At 39.1% G+C, this 19,985-nt stretch overlaps 1 protein-coding gene across 3 annotated transcripts in view; it reads left to right on the forward strand.

Annotated features, from left to right (window-relative positions):
- HECW2 (HECT, C2 and WW domain containing E3 ubiquitin protein ligase 2) overlaps positions 1 to 19,985 on the forward strand; it is a 407,924-nt gene that overhangs the window by 165,877 nt on the left and 222,062 nt on the right. For all 3 annotated transcript variants that reach the window (XM_068544743.1, XM_068544742.1, XM_068544744.1), the window contains exon 2: positions 38 to 364. In XM_068544743.1, the coding sequence (XP_068400844.1) occupies positions 73 to 364 (292 nt within the window). In that variant the 5' untranslated portion in view covers positions 38 to 72. The remainder of the gene's footprint in view (positions 1 to 37; positions 365 to 19,985) is intronic.

Below are 19,985 nucleotides of genomic sequence, written 5' to 3' on the forward strand. Positions count from 1 at the left end.
GTAGCACTAATGCTTTGTGCTTGTTTGTCTCTCACAGCTTTGTAGAAAGCCAGCCTCAGAGAGGCAGACGGGATGGCTAGCTCAGCCCGGGAGCACCTGCTTTTTGTGAGGCGTCGAAATCCCCAGATGCGGTACACACTGAGTCCAGAGAACCTCCAGAGCCTGGCTGCCCAGAGCTCCATGCCCGAGAATATGACTCTACAGCGGGCCAACAGCGACACCGATCTGGTGACTTCTGAGAGCCGCTCCAGCCTGACTGCCAGCATGTATGAGTACACGCTGGGGCAAGCCCAGAACCTCATTATCTTCTGGGACATTAAAGAGGAGGTGGACCCCAGTGACTGGATTGGACTTTATCACATAGGTGAGTCAAATGAACTGGACTTGCTTGTGACTTGAGCGTACATTTCACTCTGACGTTATACTATTCTGTGTTTTCTCCTGGGAAGAAAGTCACACACATAATTTAAAGCAGCCAGATCCTAGGAACTTTTTCTTCTTTGGGGCGGGGTGGGGGGGGCGGAGCAGTCAACAATGATAAATACCTTTGCTGATATGAATACTGTGGTTCTATCTCTACCTTAATTGAATGTCAGAACCTGCAGTATTTTCTTTTTAAAACTTCACTTTGCTCTTGATCAATAACCGCATTTTGGAAAGAGGTGGCTATTAACATTTACTAGTATTTTTAAACCGATGAAAAGGATGTTTAGATTTAGATAACTGATATGAAAAAATGTGCTGTTTCAGAAGGTTGAATTACATTAAGAACAACTTGTAGTCTAAAGTATCTTTTTATTTCAAAATTCCTTGATGTGTCCTAGATCAATTAGGTAAAGAAAGTGTCATATTCTCCTAACAAATGACTGAGAAATAGGTTACTATTTGTTTTAATAAAAGTGTCCTAGCTCTGTTTAGCTGATTTGCATCTGTTATTCATAGGTGCGTGCATGATGAATAGCACATCCCAGAAAATATAAGTATCTACTTTAATTGAAGGCAAAAATCAAAACCTACTAACCAATCATAAAGAAAATCTAAATCAACTCTGATAATAAAATCTAACATTCCCCAAAGCTGGAGAACATTTTCACTGAATGAAGGGAATTCTTTTAAAAATTTAACAACAACAGATATTTTATCAGAAAGACATTGTTTCTTTCAATGTACACTATAAGCCAGGCAACTTTCTTTCTTTCTTTCTTTTTTTTTTTTAGTGACTAGATTGGTTGCGCGGGGAAGACTGGTTTGTGCAGTGCTTCTCCGCCAGGGGCGATTTTGCCCACTTCCTCTAGAGCAGCGGTCCCCAACCTTTTTGGCACCAGGGACCGGTTTCGTGGAAGACAAGTTTTCCATGGATGGGGGTGAGGGGGGTGGTGTGTGGGGGGGGTTGGGGGAGTGGATCCAGCAGTAATACGAGCTATGGGGGGGATGGTTCAGGCTGTAATGCAAACGATGGGGAGTGGCAGATGAAGCTTTGCTCGCTTGCCCACTGGTCACCTTCTGCTCTGTGGCGTGGTTCCTAACAGGCCGTGGACCAGCACCGGTCCATGGCACAGGGGTTGGGGACTCCTGCTCTATGGGACATTTGGCAATGTCTGGTGACATTTTTGGTTGGTACAAGTGGGTAGGGGAATGGGAGGTCAGTGATGCTGCTATATATACTGCAATGCACAGGACAGCCTCTCCCAACAAAGAATTATCTATCCCCACATGTCAGCAGTGCCACCGTTGAGAAACCCTGGTTGAGGCAAAGTAATATCCTGGCTGAAATTTTATTAAAATGTTAAACCCGTTGCACTTTATGTTTCTCTGGACAGAGAATTTTATATTGACTAAAATAAAATTGATTTCTATTTACTTATGTAACTTTTAATGTTTAATCATGCTAGGTAGAGAGGAATGGAAACACAAAAATTCAGTGAATTTTTATCTTTCTATTTCCTCTTATCACAAAAGGAGGAAAAGTCTTCACAGTTCATCATTTTCCTCAGGTGTGTTTAAGTGTACATTCAAAGTGAGGAAGACTCATGATTTTAAAATTACATTTTTATATCTGATCTCTATTATGTTCACAAAAGAATCTTACAGTTTTGATGTGACTTTAGAAGTAACTCTTGGTTTTGATGTAATTTCACCCTTTTGGATTTCATAAAACTTTTTTCTTTTCTCATAATTTTTTGCCTTTTTTCTCATTTGAGATTTTGTACTGCTTAATACAAGGCTACAAATAGAATATTGTGTTTTCTTAAATGATTCTTATGTGATATTTCTTTAGGACATAATCAATTTTATTTTCTCACATAAGATGGTTTCTTTTTTGTGTGTGAATAACTTAATCTGTAAGATGCTAGAATCACTTAAGACAATGACTCCTATTACTTCATACTTTTTTCCCTAAATTTCTTTCTGTTTCTTTATCTCACTTGTTTTATTTCCCTGTCTGTATTTAATTGTGAAGGAACTAAGGGATCCAAAACCAAGTTTATCTTATTCCCAAGTGACCAAAGTCACAAAATCTTGGTGTTCTTATATTTCACTTTCTAGAGAATAGGCCAGAGTTCTAAATCTGGAATTAGTCCAAAGATATAGCTAGGGAAATAGAATTAGGAAATAAATCTCTTTTGAAAAGTGCTTTTCTTCTTTAGTTTATTTCAAGCTGTTTCTGTACCTTTCTTACTATCCTCATTGTATTTTTGCTTCCCTATATGAAATGTGTTTCTTTTTTTCCCTTTTGGCTACTTTCAACATTTTTTTCTTTATCTTGGTTTTCAGCAGTTTGTCTATTGTGTACCTAGGTGTGATTTTCTTTTTATTTATCCTGGTTGGGATTCTTTGTGTTTTTTAAGTAAATGTTTTTAATGAAAACTGGGAAAATTTTGGCCATTATAGTTTCAGATATTTTTTCTATCTATTTTCTCTTTCTTCTTGTTTTTCTGAGACTTCAGTTACACATTTGTTACATCATTTCATATTGTTCTACAAGATCCTGAAGCTCTGGTTAAGTGTTCTTTAATCTCTTTGGTATTCAAATTCAACCATTTCTACTTACCTATCTTAAAGTTCACTAACTTTTTCTTTTTTTATCTTCATTCTCCATGTCAGGCCCATCCAATGGATTTTAAATTTTCAGTTATTTGACTTTTCATTGATAGAATATGGATTTCTTTTTATAGTTTTAATTACTCTTATGAGAGTTCCTATATCTTAAGTCTGTCAGACCATATCTTTGTTCAGGTCTTTGAATTGATCTGAATACAGCCGCTTTAAATTCTCTGCTAAATCCAGTATCTGGGGGGGTCATCTAAGGGTCCGTTTTTATTGTCTGTTTTTCTCTTGACCATGAGTCCCATTTTCCTGTTTCTTTGTATGTTCAGCAATTTTTTACTTTACACTGGACATTGAGGATTCTGTATTGTAGAAATCCTGGGTTCTGTGGCATACTTTTTATTTTAATGTTAATTTTTATTCTAGTTGGCAGATTTATTTCCTTGAGCTTACTACGTATGATTTAACACTTGGTTAGAATGGATCTATGGAAAGCCCAGTGTAGTTATGCAGCACTTCTAGCTTGATGGCGTTCAGCCTTCAAGTTTGGTCTCCTCTATGGACTTTGTTAGGGCTTGGTTTGGGGCTTTGTTAGAGTAGGTCTATTAGACTTTACTCTAGGACTTTGTGCTTATTCCTAAGTAGTGGCATTTCTGATGTCTTAGGTGCATGCCTGGAATGTTAACCATTCTCTCTGGCTCAGCTGTAACTCCAGTGTTCTCCAGCACTGCTTGACTTCTTTAACTCCACTACACTCTCAGCCCTGTAGCAGCTGCTCTCTGGAAAGAAGCCTTGGTAGTGTTGCCCTGCACATGTGCAGCCCAGACCTTGCCAAAGGCTTATGGGGGATCCCCACGTGGACTTCTGGCCTTCATCCCCCCATAGCTCTTTCCTTTCCAGTGCCTTGCCTGGAGACTCTAGCCCCTTCAGTTGACCCAAACTCTGATTGCTGCCTCCTTAGCTCATCAGAGCTTCCAGGAAATTGTCCCCCAGCTGAGATCTGGGTGGTCATGGATTCAACTTATAAGTTTCCCTTCTCTTTGGGATTTTAATCTATTGTGCAATGTCAGAAAACCACTGCCTTCTAGTTTTACAGTTGCTTCATTAGGAAGGCAAGTCTGGAACTAATTACTGCAATATGGCCTGAAGCAGAAATTTCTCCCCTGCTTTTGATTTAGGGTAGACAGTAAGAGGTTCCACTTAATTTCCGCATCTAGCCATTTCCAGAGAACTCTGAATAAATAATAAATGATAGTTTGAGTCCCATGTGTTTGTCTCCTTCTTAGTGTATTTTCTAATAGTTTTAGATCCCTAGCATGGAAAAGGTGTGAGGAATTGGCACCCTCAGACATCTTAAGGGGATGGGATGAACACAGAGACTAGAATTCAGGAATAAAAGTATCATATAGGTGGAATGAGGTATGTGGTATTTTCAGGCATGCTGTTGGTTTTAACAGGTCTTCCACAGTTAATGGCTTTAAAAGGCACAGGTCCTAACATCTAGAACATTAAGGATGGCTCATTTATGTAGTTGCAGAACCACAGCTGTGTTTAAAAGAAAGATTGGCTTATCTGGGACCTCAAGGTGAGTGACAGAGACCTTGGTTTAAGCAAAGATACCCATTTCTTTCCTGAGGCTAGGATGGACTGTTCTGACCTCTGGACTGGAGACAGCCTCACTTCTGTGGGGACTTTGCCATCCCGCGTAGTGAGGGACGGATGACAGCACTGTGGTCTTTAGCTGGCAGCCATCTCCTGATCCCATATTCCTTATGGGGTCAGGGGGTGGGCAGCAAGCCCTTGATCTCAGGGCAGGCAGGCCCTCTCCAGACTCAGGAAGGGTCTAAACTGATGTAGTCGTCCAACTAGTGAGTAGTCAAGGAGTACACATGTGACCCAGTTCTGGCCAGTAATATGTAAGGGAAAGACTTTGGGGAAACTTCCTTTTCTAGTGAAAAACCAGAGCCTCATGAAGAGAGTCTTTAAACCTCCCTTTCTCTTGTACTTGGGACTCTGGTGAAAGGATGTGATATTTTGAGTTGTGGCATCCATGTAGCAACCATAAGTTATCAATCAAGAAAATTAAGAGCCACGAATTACAGAGAAGAAAGAAAGAGCTTGGACTGGAACTCCAAAGTTCTTGCTATATATGAAAAAAAATTGTCACCTCTGTTTAAGTCATCATTAGTGAGGCTTTCTTGTACCAGCAGTTATTCCTAACTGAGTCACTGGGGTGGCTGTTATGACGAGAAAGGGGAAAGGAGGAACACAACTGCTTTTAAAGGCAGGATGAAGAGTGAGTGGGCTACTTCCATAGTTACTGCTTCAGGGTGAGGGCTTGGGCTGCTTTAATATAGGTAAAAACCACTCAGTTGTTTTTAAAAGAAGTAACAAAAAATTGACATAAAAATTTTGAAAACTGTAACTCCATGCCATGCAGAAATTTTCAAGAGCTTAATAGAATCAATGACATGATGGGAAGAATCTTTCAAATGAGCACTTAGTAATTTGAAAATACACAAAACAATTTTCTTGGACCCTATGAAGGGAAGATAGGTGAGATGATGCATTTGGAGAAGACCTGAAAGAAAAGAGGAAATGCAGGGCTAAGATGGGGAAAAGAATGTTGGGGTCCAAGTTATATCCTAAATTTAAGGCTGTTATGACTAAAGAAGAATATGCATAATAAGTTCTCTCTCAGGCTCTGTGAAATAGGTTTCATAGAAGCACATATAGCGGGAATAGCTTCAGGTTTCTATACCTCTTAGTAGGAAGCAGCCACTCCTCTTCAGCTGTGTCCTGAGAAGCTGGACTGTTTCCTAGCCATGTCTAGTTTTATTTGTGGAAGTGAGAGATGGTCTCTATAGAAATAAGTCCCAAAGGGGAAGGATTTGGGTGGAACATAGGCCTGGCGAGGTGTGGCTTATTGGCACACCCTGCATTTTGATCATATTTCTCTTGGCTTACATTTTCTTCCTACCTAGAAGTGTGATTTGTTTTTGTTTAGCTAATTGCTAGTAACGTTTTGCACTGTACAGCTTGTTCCAGATGACTTTTAGCTCTACTAATCTGGAGGGAAAACATATCCTTCTGGATCAGAAACATAAATCTTTCTTTAGGCAGTTTAGGCAATGTAGAGATCCTATTGGGAATATAAAGCAAAAAAGTTGAAAATATCAAAACACCATTTGGGGAAGCTTTGAGTGTGAACATCGTTCTTAAAGCAGAAGCTAATTATATTTTCTCCTTCCAGAAAGTCTCATATACACCCTGAGATTTCCAGAGATGATCACAATGTACCTGTAGTGCCAAATCTCCAAATTACAACAATTAATGCCTTGCAGATGGTTTCCAGAAATCACTAGGTTTATAATTTAGTGTTGGTATCCAAAATTAGAATCGACCCCTCACAAATTTAATAGTGCTACCCATTGCTTCCTCCTAAGCTCTCTAAATAAAAAGAACCAAATGCTTATCTTGTGCAAGAACACTTAGGGTACTCAACACAAACAGCTTTCCATGAAAAATCAAATGGACACTTTTTAAAGTGGAAGCAGAAAATATTAAATTTGTTTCAGGCTCACTATCTAATTCCCCTTAACCTTTAATCTTGTGCTTATTTTTCTGGCTGTTCAAAAGAGAAACACTTCAAGAAGCTTAATTTGCCGTTTCTTATGTGCAGGCAGCTTCAGGTACCTGAACAGAACTGGGAAAATGCACATTATGAAAATTAGAAGTTTACACTGTGCTGTACACCTGTGCTTCTCACGGTGCTGGTCTCTGAACTGTTCGTTACTGATCTGTAACTCGATAAGAAACATTCTCCAGAATGTAAATCAGTGTAGCAGCTTCCGTCACTGAGAAAATCTTGCTATTAAAAAAATCATCTAAACTAAGTAAAGTGCTTATTGATGTAGGTATTTCATATTCTGGATCAAGGTTCTTATCTTGTCATCGACTGGTAACAGATAAATAATTTACCAGCATTGTCTGGACCATCCTTTGAGTATACCTCTCAGTTCTGTGCGTTGATTGTATCTTCAAAGATAGATGGCAGAACAATTGTACTTTGACCCTGTCTTTAAAAAATCCTGGCTTATGTATTATGACATTTTTCATATTTCTTTGCATTTGGTTGGTAAAATAAAGTTGCAGTAGTTATCCAAGGCATTGGGATCATGTATTTTTGAGCTCCAAATTTAAGCTGATGTTTTATAGATAAAAAACGAAGGTCCAGAGTGGTGATACCATACAGCTACTTGGAGGCAGTCAAGGCTGGGACTTAAGAGCCCTGTGTCCCAGTCTTCATGTTTTCCCCTCTGTGTTGAAAAATATAGTCCAGTGTTTTTCAACCTTTAGTTATTTTCTCAGCACTTTCTTGGTTTTTGCAATATTGGGATTATCACTTGTGCTATTAATCTTTTTCTTTAAACCATCTGATTAAAAGAAAGCAAACTGGTTATGTACCCTGACCTTGTTCTAAGCAGTAAGGTCTGGGAAAGGCTTGCTGTGTTAGCTATGTTTCTTCCTAACATACATTAACAGTCAGTACAGTAATAACTGTGTCTGTGGGCCACCCAGGATTGTCACACGCAGCACACTTTGAGAAATTCTGAGGTTATCAGTGATTAAGAGCACAGGCTCTAGAGTCAGGCAGACTAGTAAATTCAGACTACTTACTAGCTTGGGAGAATTATGTAATCTTTTTAAACCTCAGGTTTCTCATCTTAAAAAAAAAAAAAAAAAGACTAAGGAAAGTGCCAGTATCATGAGAATTAAATGAGATAATACATGCAGTGCTCTTAGCAAGGTACCTGGGCTCATTGTAAGGGCCTGCTGATTGTAAACTATTATCGTTATGTTGGCTACTATTAATAATGAAATCATCTCCTTGGTAGTCTAAAGCAGCAGCACAAATTTACCCGCTGAGTGAGTCCATAAGAAGGATTTCCAGATTAAAGTGACATACTGGCTTACTTCTGCTTACAGAAAACAAAATCCATTCTTTTGAAATTGAGCTCTAGGAATTATACAAAGCACTTAAAATATGAATGCTAAATAATGCAGTGTTTTAAGTTGAGTACTATGTAGGTTCTAAACCAGTGTGCTTTCCAAGGTGATAGGAAAGCTGCAGTTTAATCTGAAATTCAGTCAAATGGAACAAATAATTTATGTATTAGGTATTTAGTTTCCAGAACAGCTGTCAAAAACAGTTGAGTATTTGTTCTTAAACTCTTTTTTGGGGTATTTTTACATGATTAGTGCCAAAGAAGTGTTGTTTTAGGTCATGTCTTTAAATTAAAAAAAAAATTCTCTTAGAAAATAATAGCTTTGGAAATGAAATTATTTTTTGGAACAACTTAACTCTAAATTACTTTTTGTTACCTTGTTGTATTAGTATAGGTCAGATTATGCTACAGTAATTAACTACTCCTGAATCCTTAGTGGCTTAACAGGCAAAAGATGATTATTACTAATGCTATGTATCCAACATGGGGGCTTGCTTTGTACTGTCTTTTAGGGACTCAGGCTTACCACCTCTTGATTTTTGCCATTCTGGATTATTAAAGTCTCAACCATCTTGTCATTACACCATCTGGAACATAGGGCCTCTTTGGGCAGGTGTCAAGGGAAGAGAGAGCTGGAGACTTTTATACCAGCTCTTAAATACTTTGTCCCCAAAGTGACACATTTCATTTCTGCTCAGAGTCCGTCGTTAGCACTAGTCTCATGATCTGCCTAACTGCATGGAGACTGGGAAATGGGGAGAAGCCCTTGGCTATTTGGTGAGCAGTCAGTATCTCTGCCATAGTAGATGTGTCTGGTCTTCCATAGTCACTGCAAGAATAGATGCTGGAGGTTAGAAAGTGTCATACTTTGGGATATACTTTGCAAGGTGTTCAGAAGACTGAATGAGAGGACACATCTAGGGCAGGACCAAGGATAATACCCAACATTATGGATGCACAATAGCAGTTACTGGAATCTGAACTCACAGCATTGCATTGGTGTCTCAGATGATCGTGGGTCTTCCTTTATTATGCATGTTGAAGATTTGGTTCACAGAGAAGTCCGTGAGTTCAAAATGGTAATGGAACACTTCCCTGGACATGACGTAGGTTTCAAAAAATTGTATTGCTCAGTGTACTGAAGACACTTTAGTATATTTAATCCCCTAACCTACTGGTTGAAAGCAGTACTTGAAATAGGTATTCTTCTCTCCATATAGTGACATGGTTTTTATTTTCTATCCAGTTATTCTCTAAATACTACTTGATTTTTTCCCCCATGCTGATTTGTGTCACTTTTCCCTAAAGGAGGCTTATGTAGGTGCCATAATTATTAAATGTTAAATAATTGTAAATATTTTGTGAAAATACCATTGGCCTGAGGTTTACAAATGTTTCATTCTGATATAACCCACTACTAAATACAAAATAATCCTTACCACACATGCTCATTTTGTAATGTTTGTTTTAATTGGCTTTTCATACTTTCCTAAGGACTAAATAGTGGGCACATCAATAAAGAAAGAACATTTATAATGCCATCTTTTTATCCTCATATCTCTCTTAAAGTCAGTTTGTCCGTTATCAGTTGCCCTATCAGCTTCCTTTTGGTTAGTTTTTGCTTGATGTATGTTTTCCCACCAATTTACTTTCAGCCATTCTTTGACTGCTTCAGCTATATCTGCTGTAAATCATCTATAGCTTTATGATTTTTATCCAATCTGTGTGACCATCTTTTAAAATTGGTGCATTTAGTGTTTTTACATTTGGTGTTATTTCTTCATATATTTGGATTTATTTCCACATCTTGTTTTCTATATATTGCCTGCTTTTTCATAGGTATTTTTTTCCTTCTACTTTTATGCCTTCAGTTGAAATGATGAGTTTTCTTAACTCATCCCTACCTCCCACTTTCTTCTTCAATCTGTTTGCTTGGCAGTTGAACATTCTAGTTCTAGTCTGTTAGTGGTCATCCTTAAAATATATGTCATGTATAATTAACAAAGGTTTTAATGAATCAATGTGTTTAAGCACCTCTCAAACTGTACAAGTATCTTAGGAGAGATTCACTACAATCACTTCCCTCCCCATCTTCTTTTTTATTGTTGACATTTAATTCCATCCTGTTTTAAACCCTTTCTTCCATATTGTCATTATTATTATTGTGTTTTTTTCATAGACAGGAATTGTTCTGGTTATATATTTTGCATAACAAACCACCACAAAACTTAGTGGCTTAAAGCAACAATTTATTGAGTGAGTAAATAATTTAAGGATGAAAAGAAAAGACATCTGAATCAGCAACACTAGAGTACATGGGGTTTGACTTTCCTGCAAAACACACACACACACACACACACACACACATACACACACACACCACCCCCCGAAGTTGCATTCTAAAATAAATGGAAGCAAGTAGGGGGAGTTTAAATTTTAACTTCAAACCCTTGTTGATTTACCAAATCAAATAATTCTTTTTTCTGGTTAATGTAGGTAATGATAAAAGATGTCAGGTATGTCTGAAATCTTCTCTTCATTTTCTCCAGTGAGTTTTCCCCTTTATGGGATCTCACACGATCTCTATTTCATTTTGTACCATTTGTTTGTATCTTTAGTTTAAACCAGCCTTATGCTGGCAGTCTTTGAGGTATAGTAGAGCTGTGATAACTATCAAAGTCTTTATATTAATTTCCGTCAGTTGTTTCCTACAATCTGAATGACATTGTTGGATTTTTGAATAACTACAGACTCACTTCACTTCATATGGACTTCAGAGAAACTGTATAGAACAACTCAGGTCTTCAGTCTGTTTTAAGTTGTGAGTGCCAGAGTGTTGTAACACAGTTCTAATGGTGACATTAAGGAATTCTTCCTCTAAGTTCTTGTAGTTCTACCTTCTGTGTGTATTTTTTATTTCAATTGTGAATTGCAAACTCTCAATGTATGCATGCTCATTGAGAAAAACTGATTTGTATTTTTTATTTCAGTTATGAATTGCAAACTCCTAGTGTATATCTACTTATTGAGAAAACCTGATTTTTTCTTTTCTTACATCAAAATTTATAAAACAACAAGTAAATACGATAGATGGTCATATTTGCTCAATTTACTGTAGTTCATAAAATCATTATGAGAACCACACTAATGCCTTAATTACAAACAAACTTGAACTGGGTCAGGTCTCATGGATCCATCAACTCAGCATCAGGAATAGTGTGGATAAGAGGATGGTTTTGGAATTGGGGTGTGAGACAGACATGGATTTAGATTCTGACTCTGTCACTTAGTTGGTGCTTGGGAGTTTTTTAACCATTCTGAGACTCCGTTTCTTCATATACGAAGTGGGAACAATACCAACTTTACACAATTGCAAGGAAGATGGAACAAGATAACACTTGTGATATGTATACAAGGGTAATTGTTTCGTGGGAGGTAGCTGCCACACCAACTTCAAACATTTGTTGAGAGCCTCCTATTTGTCTGCCACTGGGCAATAGGATACAAACATGGATCAGCTCGGAGTTTAGTGGGGTGCATGATGCAGTGTGTTCAGAACAACGTTACAGAGGCCATGAGAGCATGGAGGGGGAACAGTTTAATACTTGAGATGGATTCGGGGATGGGAAGGGTATAGAACGGGCTTCACCAAGAAGGTAAAAGTCGTTCTAGGAGGCGGGAATTGCACATGCAGATGCAGTCTTTCCCATGAAGGGCTTCATGTGCTATGTTAGAAGGTTGCGCCTCTGTCCCCATCCCCTTTCTTCCTGGCTGACTTCTGTGTATCCTTTTAGACAGGATTCAGAAGCCACCCACTCTGTGATGCACCCCCCATCTCTTTCAAGCAATCAGTCGGTTTTCCTGCTCCCTTAGAAACTTTTTCGCATCACTGTTTCAGTGCTGATTGCACTGTGTTGTAATTTATCTTCTTCCATGTTTGTCTCTTCAGTTGCACTCTTAACTCTTTAACTGTGTCCTGTTCATGTTGTGTCCTGAGCAGCTTTCAGTGCCTCATTATTCATGCAGATCAATTAATTTCATTAAAGAATAGGCTTTAGGCTAGAGCACTTATGACACAAAAGTAAATACTTTTTTATTGAAGATTATTTCATGTTATGTTTTTTCTTTTTTTATTGAAGTATAGTTGATGTTAATATTATATGTTACAGTTGTACAATTTAGTGATTCACAATTTTTAAAGCTTATACTCCGTTTATAGTTACTATAAAATATTGGCTATAATTCCTGAGCTGTACAATATATCCTTGTAGCTTACTTTATGCATAATAGTTTGTACCTCTTAATTCTCTATCCCTATGTTGCCCCTCCCCCCTTCCCTCTCCCCACTGGTAACCACTAATTTGTTCTCTATATGTGTGAGTCTGCTTCTTTTTTGTTATATTCACTAGTTTGTTGTATTTTTTGGACTCTACATATAAGTGCTATCATACAGTATTTTTCTTTCTCTGTCTGACTTATTTCACTTAGCATAATATCCTCCAAGTCCATTGATTTTGTTGCAAATGGCAAAATTTCATTCTTTTTTATGGCTGAGTAGTATTCCATTGTGTGTGTGTGCACGCACACACACAAACACACATCTTTATCCATTCATCTGTTGATGGACACTTAGGTTGCTTCCATATCTTGGCAATTGTAAATAATGCTGCTATGAACATTAGGGTGCATGTATCTTTTCGAATTAGTGTTTATATACCCAGGAGTGGGACTGCTGGATCATAGGTTAGTTCTATTTTTAGTTTTTTGAGGACCCTCCATACTGTTTCCCATAGTGGCTGCACCAGTTTACATTCCTACCAACAGTGTAGGAGGGTTCCCTTTTCTCTACATCCTCACCAGCATTTGTTATTGTGTTCTTTTTTTTTTATGTCCATATTTTTTTTTAATTGGGGTATAGTTGTTTTACAATGTTGTGTTAGTTTCTACTGTACAGCGAAGGGAAGTAGAGTTCCCTGTGCTATACAGCAGGTTCTTATTAGTTATCTATTTTATACATATTAGTGTATATATGTCAATCCCAATCTCCCAATTCATCCCATTCCCCCACCCCCCATTGTGTTCTTTTTGGTGATAGCCATTCTAACAAATGTGAGGTGTGTGAAGTGATATCTCATTATGGTTTTGATTTGCATTTCTCTGATGACAGTGATGTTGAGCATCTTTTCATGTGCCTGTTGGCCATCTATGTAGTTTTCTCTTGATGATTTTATTCAAAAGGTGATTTTTGGTATTCATTCATTCATTTGTTCATTCAACAATATTAGGAGTTTACCCTGTACCAGGCATCTGAAAGAATTTAAAAAATATCTATATTTAATAAAGTGCTGTCACTCTAGGGTTTTTCCCAATTATTATACAATATGTTGGCCTTTAGATTCCTGTTTCCTTAAGCCATGGATTCTATCTTTAATATAGAAAGCATTAGACTTCCCTGGTGGTGCAGTGGTTGAGAATCTGCCTGCCAATGCAGGGGACACAGGTTCGAGCCCTGGTCCAGGAAGATCCCACATGCCATAGAGCAACTAAGCCCGTGCGCCACAACTACTGAGCCTGTGTTCTAGAGCCTGAGTGCCGCAACTGCTGAGCTCGTGAACCACAACTACTGAGCCCGTGAGCCACAACTGCTGAACCCTTGTGCCACAACTACTGAAGCCCACGCACCTAGAGCCTGTGCTCCGCAACAAGAGAAGCCACTGCAATGAGAAGCCCGTGCACCGCAACCAAGAGTAGCCCCCGCTCGCCGCGCGCAGCAACGAAGACCCAACACAGCCAAATTAAAAAAAAGAAAAAAATATATAGAAAGCACTGTATGTTTAAATAGAAATAAATTTACTCCCTGAACTCACTGTTACTGCTTTAAATGCTCACTTTTTTGGCCTTTCTTGGTCTCTTGTTTTCAAAAGTATGCATCTGCTACTCTGAGCACTCTTGGATGTCTTCCTGAAGGCTGTGAGTTTGACATGGAGAATATCTGTAGTGTTTTTGTCATGCAGAAATATATAACTATTATACTTCTAGTATGAACAAGTGCTATCATGTGATTATTGATGGATCAAGGAGTGATCATCCTTTTACTCTACAAAAATAAGAACAGTTTTTTAGACTATAGTTATAGCATTAAGGTGTAATATAGAAGCAAATATGTTACTCAAAGACTAACCTAAAAAAATCTTGAAATTTCCAACTGCGAATTTACATTACTAATAGGATTCTAAATATTTAGTGCGTATCTTTTTAAAGCATCCAAATAGATTTTTTTCTTTAAGTGTAAGTCTGTGGCATATTTTTGACATGATAAAACATTTCATGTGAAAAGGGGAGCCTTAAGAATTCAGTGAACATCTGGAGGAGGTTAAATTCTTAGTTTGGGGCTGTGTAACAGCCATTTTTTTCTCTGTTCACCTTAACTGCCAAAACCTGTCATTCCTGAGCCATTTCAAAGGGATAAACAAGGTGAACTGTGCTTTGCACATGACCCACTGTAACTGCTGATTTAAGCAAGGTTATATAGGTCAGCATATGTCAGCTAACTTAGAGTTGTGTGGCCCATCATGTGATTCATTTGCCTGAATGGAGTGCTACGAAACTAACAAAATTTCTTTTAGAAATTATTATTATTACTTGTTAGTCTTTCTAACTACGGCAATATTGCTAAGTTAAGCAGCCACGGTTATCATCTTCACATTGTGTGGATGCTAATGACAGAACCCCAGAATTCCTCATTCTAAGTAAGTTTCACTCAAATGTAAGGAAACCTTGTTACTTATTTAAGGAAATTGAATGCTTGTAGTGAAGTACTGTGGTTTGTTTTTTTTTTTTTTTTGTCGTTTGGAATCATTAAAATATATTATTCATCTATTGAAGTTTATTTTGAAAGATAGTGTCATAGGGTTTTAGATTTAGAAAAGAAATTAGTGATCATTTACTTCACTGACCTCATTTTACAAAGGAGAGGCTGAGGGCCCAGATGGATTAAGTAATGTACCCATGGTTACTCAGTGAAATAGTCAGAAAAAATAGTGTCTACAGGAATTTCCTCCACAGTGGAGTTGCTTTTTAAAGGAAGTTAGGTGCTAAAGTCAATTCCTGCGGGTGATTTTTGAGTGTAGTCGAAATTACCCTTGAAAAACCCCGTAGGAAGGCAATGCAACCTAACAATGAGTTGAGTGCAGCTCGCTTTTCTTCCAGTATTGGAACAGACTCCTGTCTTAGCTTGAGTGCCAGAGAAGAAGTTGGCTTGTGTTTAGGGGCTGTTTTTATATTAAAAAACCTATCATTTTAAACTAAAATTCCACTCAGCCTGGTGGGATGCTTGGAAGAGCTGCACATTTCATGCTCCCCCAGGGGCGTGCGCTCAGGGTCTGGAATGGTTCCCACTATTCTTAGATTGTTCTCTTTCTCAGTCTTTCTGCTTGTCCCGAGTGAGCCTTTCGGTTCCACTGGAATTTGTTAAATGGGTATTTGCTGTGCCTCCTTTGAACATCAATTCATCTTTGAAGATTCTGTAGTGTATGCTGAATTAGTTCCTTTAAAGTAAGCTCATAGAGATTTATTTTATAAATAATTTTTTACTAGTTTTTATAGCACTGTCTAAAATACCCCCCCAACCCAATACTTACTGTCACTTTGAGCAATACTTCAGTGAAAGAGTGCCATTTGTTTATTTATTTATTTGCATTTCCCCCAATATTTTTATTAGAAAAATAGCAAAAATACAGAAAATTTTGAAAGAATTGTACAGTGAACACACACATATACACATTACCTATATTATACAATGAACATCTTGTTCTATTTATTTTATCACATATCTATCCATTGATCAATCTATCTTATTTTTGGTTGCATTTCAAAGTAAATTGCAAACATCAGTATACTTCACCCCTAAACACTACAGTATGCATTTTTACCTAGAGTTTAACATTTGTTTATGGCTCTTGTGATGGTTCCATTTAAACCATCACATTTTTTCTGGTGACTTCTCTTATCAGATACACAGAGATATATATTGTTCTGTTACTTCTCGTGCTTCCTTTGCAGTGGAGCACCCCATTCCTTGGGATTTTAAATGCACAGGGCCGAGTGTGCCTACAAGCTCTGGGCATAAGAAAGGCTGAGAGGATCTAATATGATTGCTTGGATCCTATTAAATGCCTTTGCCATAAAATATCAAACCTACTCATCTATCTCTAAACCGTAACTGACGTAATTTATTGTTTTCTAAAGGCAGATGTGACCAGCACCCAAAAGTGTCCATGAGCTGAAATATTTCAACAAAATTTCTTTAATATCTCTATTAAGAAAAGGATAGGAAGAAAAAATGACATACATAGAGAATTATTTATAAGAGGTTACAATAGAGTCTCTCTCCCCCTACAATTTACCAAAACTGTGCACTTCAAGTCAACAATACTCTTAAAAGACCTTTTTTGGGTCTGCACCCTCTGCCTTACGTGCTGTCTACTGCCCCCAGTTTTTGAGGCTGTTTCTTCATTGGATGTGACACTGTCCCAACTTCCCCAGTTTTCTGGCCATTCATTCTTTTCCTCTTTGCTGAAACTCCCCCCTTTTCACCCTTATCCTCTAAGTATTCTTCAGGCTTTATTATGAATTCTCTTCTTTTTAACCTCTCGCCTTGAACAATTTCATTCACTGCCAGTCTAAGCAGAAAGCTTCATTTTCATCAAGGGTGACTGGAGCCATCTCTTCCTGGCTCATGAGAGCCAATTCTGCACGTCTCTTCCCAATTCCTCATGTAAGTAGCATGAAGGCAGCTGTGTGATGAGAGCATTTATACAACAAAAAGGGGCAAACATTACAAATCAGGGCTTCCTCCCACTCACCCAGAGCTAGTTTACCAGCACACCACTAACGAGTCCCAACCTCTGCTGAAAGCTCCCGAGATCATGTCTCTCTGAATATCCTACTCATTCCTCAAACTCAGCCTGTTCAAAACAAATTGACTGACATGCCACACCAGTTCTTCTTCATTTCCCTGTTTTCATTAGTGGAAATGCTTTTTTTATTTTTAGTTTCTCAGGCTTGACAACCTTGCCCAAGGTGTTGACTTCTACCCCCTCCCTCAACCTGCACATCTAATCTGCTACTCAGCGATGTAAGTTTTAAGTTAGCAATGATTCCTGGCACTGTCACCTCTTAATTCTCATTTTGTTTAGGTCTTTTTTATTAGCTACAGAAGTAATCTCCTCAGTCTAACATGCTCGAGTCCGGTCCATGTTCCACATTATTGCCAAACATTTAATAAATGTAAGTTTATTTTTGCCAGGCATTAAACTAAGTGCTTTCCACATCTTACCTCATTTAATTCTTAAAACAACCTTATGGGGTAGGGTATCAGTTAGGATTTGTCAGTGACTAAAAAGAACCAAACAAACCTAACCCTTCCCTGGGCCAGTAACTGTGGCCCGGAGAATGGCATATGCAAATTATCCTCCAACCCAACCAGGTTCTGCCTGGAGGTAGGGGTGGGGTGGTGCTATACAAGCTACACTGCTGAGAATGAGGAGAGAGATGGATGCTGTGTAGTGCAACAAATGTCTAATTTAGGCAGTTGTTAGTATCCTCATTTTACAGCCAAAGTAATAGACCAAGAATTTAATTCAAGGTGTTTTCAATTAGCATAAGGAGGAGTTGAAATGTTCCTGACTTTGTAGCTTATGCTCTGTCTATTATCCTTCGTCATAAACCTCCCAACTCACGTAACAGAGGCTAGAGATCAAGTGTTTAGGCTACGAAGTTGGGTAGACATGTATTTAAATCTCTGCTTTGCCACTTGCTTCCTGTGTGATGTTGAGCAGGTTACTTACCCTCTCTGATAACAGTAGCAATCTCATAGGAAATAATAAAATCCCCAGTAGAATTTTTCTGCATACATGTAAAGTGCTGGGCACAGGACTTGGTTTAATAAAAGTATAGGAGGTATCAACTATGATGATGATGATGATGATGATTAAACTGCATATCTGAGCCAGGCAAAGAGCATTTTCTGTTTTCATTTGCTGTACTGCCGAGTACAGCCCATTACTTTTGGATAAAGTATTTGTTGAGCTAAAAGATAAAACTAAACACTGTATGTAGGAAATATGATGATGGCAATTGTACTTCAGTTGATGAATAGCATCATTAGTGTTCAAGGATGTTAATATGGAAATCGTTCTGGATCAGTGTCAGCTGAGGCCCCCAGGTGAAAGATGACAACCACGTCTACATTTCAAAGTGAGATGCTTGATCACCCAAGCAGCACTTGGGAAGGAGGTGGTCCAGAATCACTCTCATGACCCTTTCCTGGCCACCCAGGTGCTCAGAGTTGTTGATTTGATGGAGGGTTTCTTTGGGGGCATCATCCATGTGCTGGGAAGCCTGTTCTTTCTGTCATACACATACTTGTCAGAGAGATGTAAGGTGCTTCCCTCCACCTCAAATCCAGTGAGAGGGATGTCAGGGGAACTGCTCTGAGAGGCTCACAAGTGTCCTCTGCAGTGTGAGGGACACGGTAGACTGGTCACAGTCTGACCCTCTCCTGGGGGCTCTAGAGGTAATAAGCTTTGGCTGGACCTCTGAGTGAGGAGGGCTTGCTGGCAGTGGCCTGCACGGCCTGAGTTGTTGGCATAAGAATGCATGTTTCTTCTGGACCAGGGGTGGGGTCTGCCCACGACAGAGCTGGTGTGGGGTCATTGTCACACCTGCTCAAGAGACTACCTGGAGAGGCTGCTGTCTCCCAGGGGCCACCCAAAGGGGCGGGACAGAAGACCTTGGCAGAAAGAGGCTGAGTGCGCTCCCAGAGTCCCAGCATCTCTGGTGGGTAGAGGGCTGTAAGTGACCACGTCAAGGAAATTGCAGGTGAGAATCCCCAGAATGGGGTATGTCTCCAGAACCCAGGAAGGTCCCCTGGAGAGAGAGATACTCCAAGCTTGCAGAGTACAGGCGCCAGATTGTGGCCATGCCAGCTCAGTCAGACCTTCTCTCCCTCCTGATCTCTCTTCCTTCCACCCTACTGTTACCCTGAGAGAGTCAGAAACTGGTGGGAAATAATCCATGTGGTGGAATCCAGCCACGTCTCCTTTCCTCTCGGAAGGCTTTCTGCAGACCTACACGAAGACAGAAGAGAAGATGTCATTGTAACCGAAGCTTAAAGTTTTGTCTCTGACACAGAACCAGACATTTTATTTGCAGAAGTGAACTTTTTTGTGACTTGGTGTGACCAAAGGACTTTTCATTATCTCAGAATGACCAGAAAAGTGAAGGGCCCTGCTCTCATTCCATCCAATGGTGGGCGAAGAACTAGTCCCCCAGAGCAGATTAGGACAAGCAGCAGGGTTGTAGGATAGGGTTAAGTCGTACTCAATGAGTCCTGCTTGCTCAATGTAATAGTTCACTGAATACCCAGTTATTAAATTTATATTGAAAAATATGGGCTTAAACAGGGTCTTTGGAATTTGAGGTGGAGGAGACAGTTGAGATTTGTTTTGCTTGATTTTCAAGTTGCAAATTGTGATGTTACAAGACTGGAGGTTACAGGGATGTTACAGGCATGGTTTTAGTCTTAGAGGTGAAATTGAGCTGACTGGGACCAGGCAAAGTGGGATGGAAAACTGTACTGTTGGGGAAAATGCCTTTCTCTGATCTCTTGCTTCTAAGTCAGGCTGACTGACAGCTGTGCTCCAGTCCCCCGGAGAGAACCACTTTTGAAGAAATACGTGTGTGGCATCAGGCTCTGAACTATTTGTGGAAAAGCAAAGCATTTCACTCAAGAGCAGCGAAAGAAGAGAAAATCAGGGGACCGTGTTCTCTGTGCTTTTGATGACATTGGTGGGATACAGCTGGATGCGGAGGTGAAGTGCAGAGCAATGATCATCGCCAACGACAACAAACAAAAAGCTGAGGCGG

This window comes from Eschrichtius robustus, chromosome 5 (assembly GCF_028021215.1).
Source record: "Eschrichtius robustus isolate mEscRob2 chromosome 5, mEscRob2.pri, whole genome shotgun sequence".
NCBI lineage: Eukaryota > Metazoa > Chordata > Mammalia > Artiodactyla > Eschrichtiidae > Eschrichtius > Eschrichtius robustus.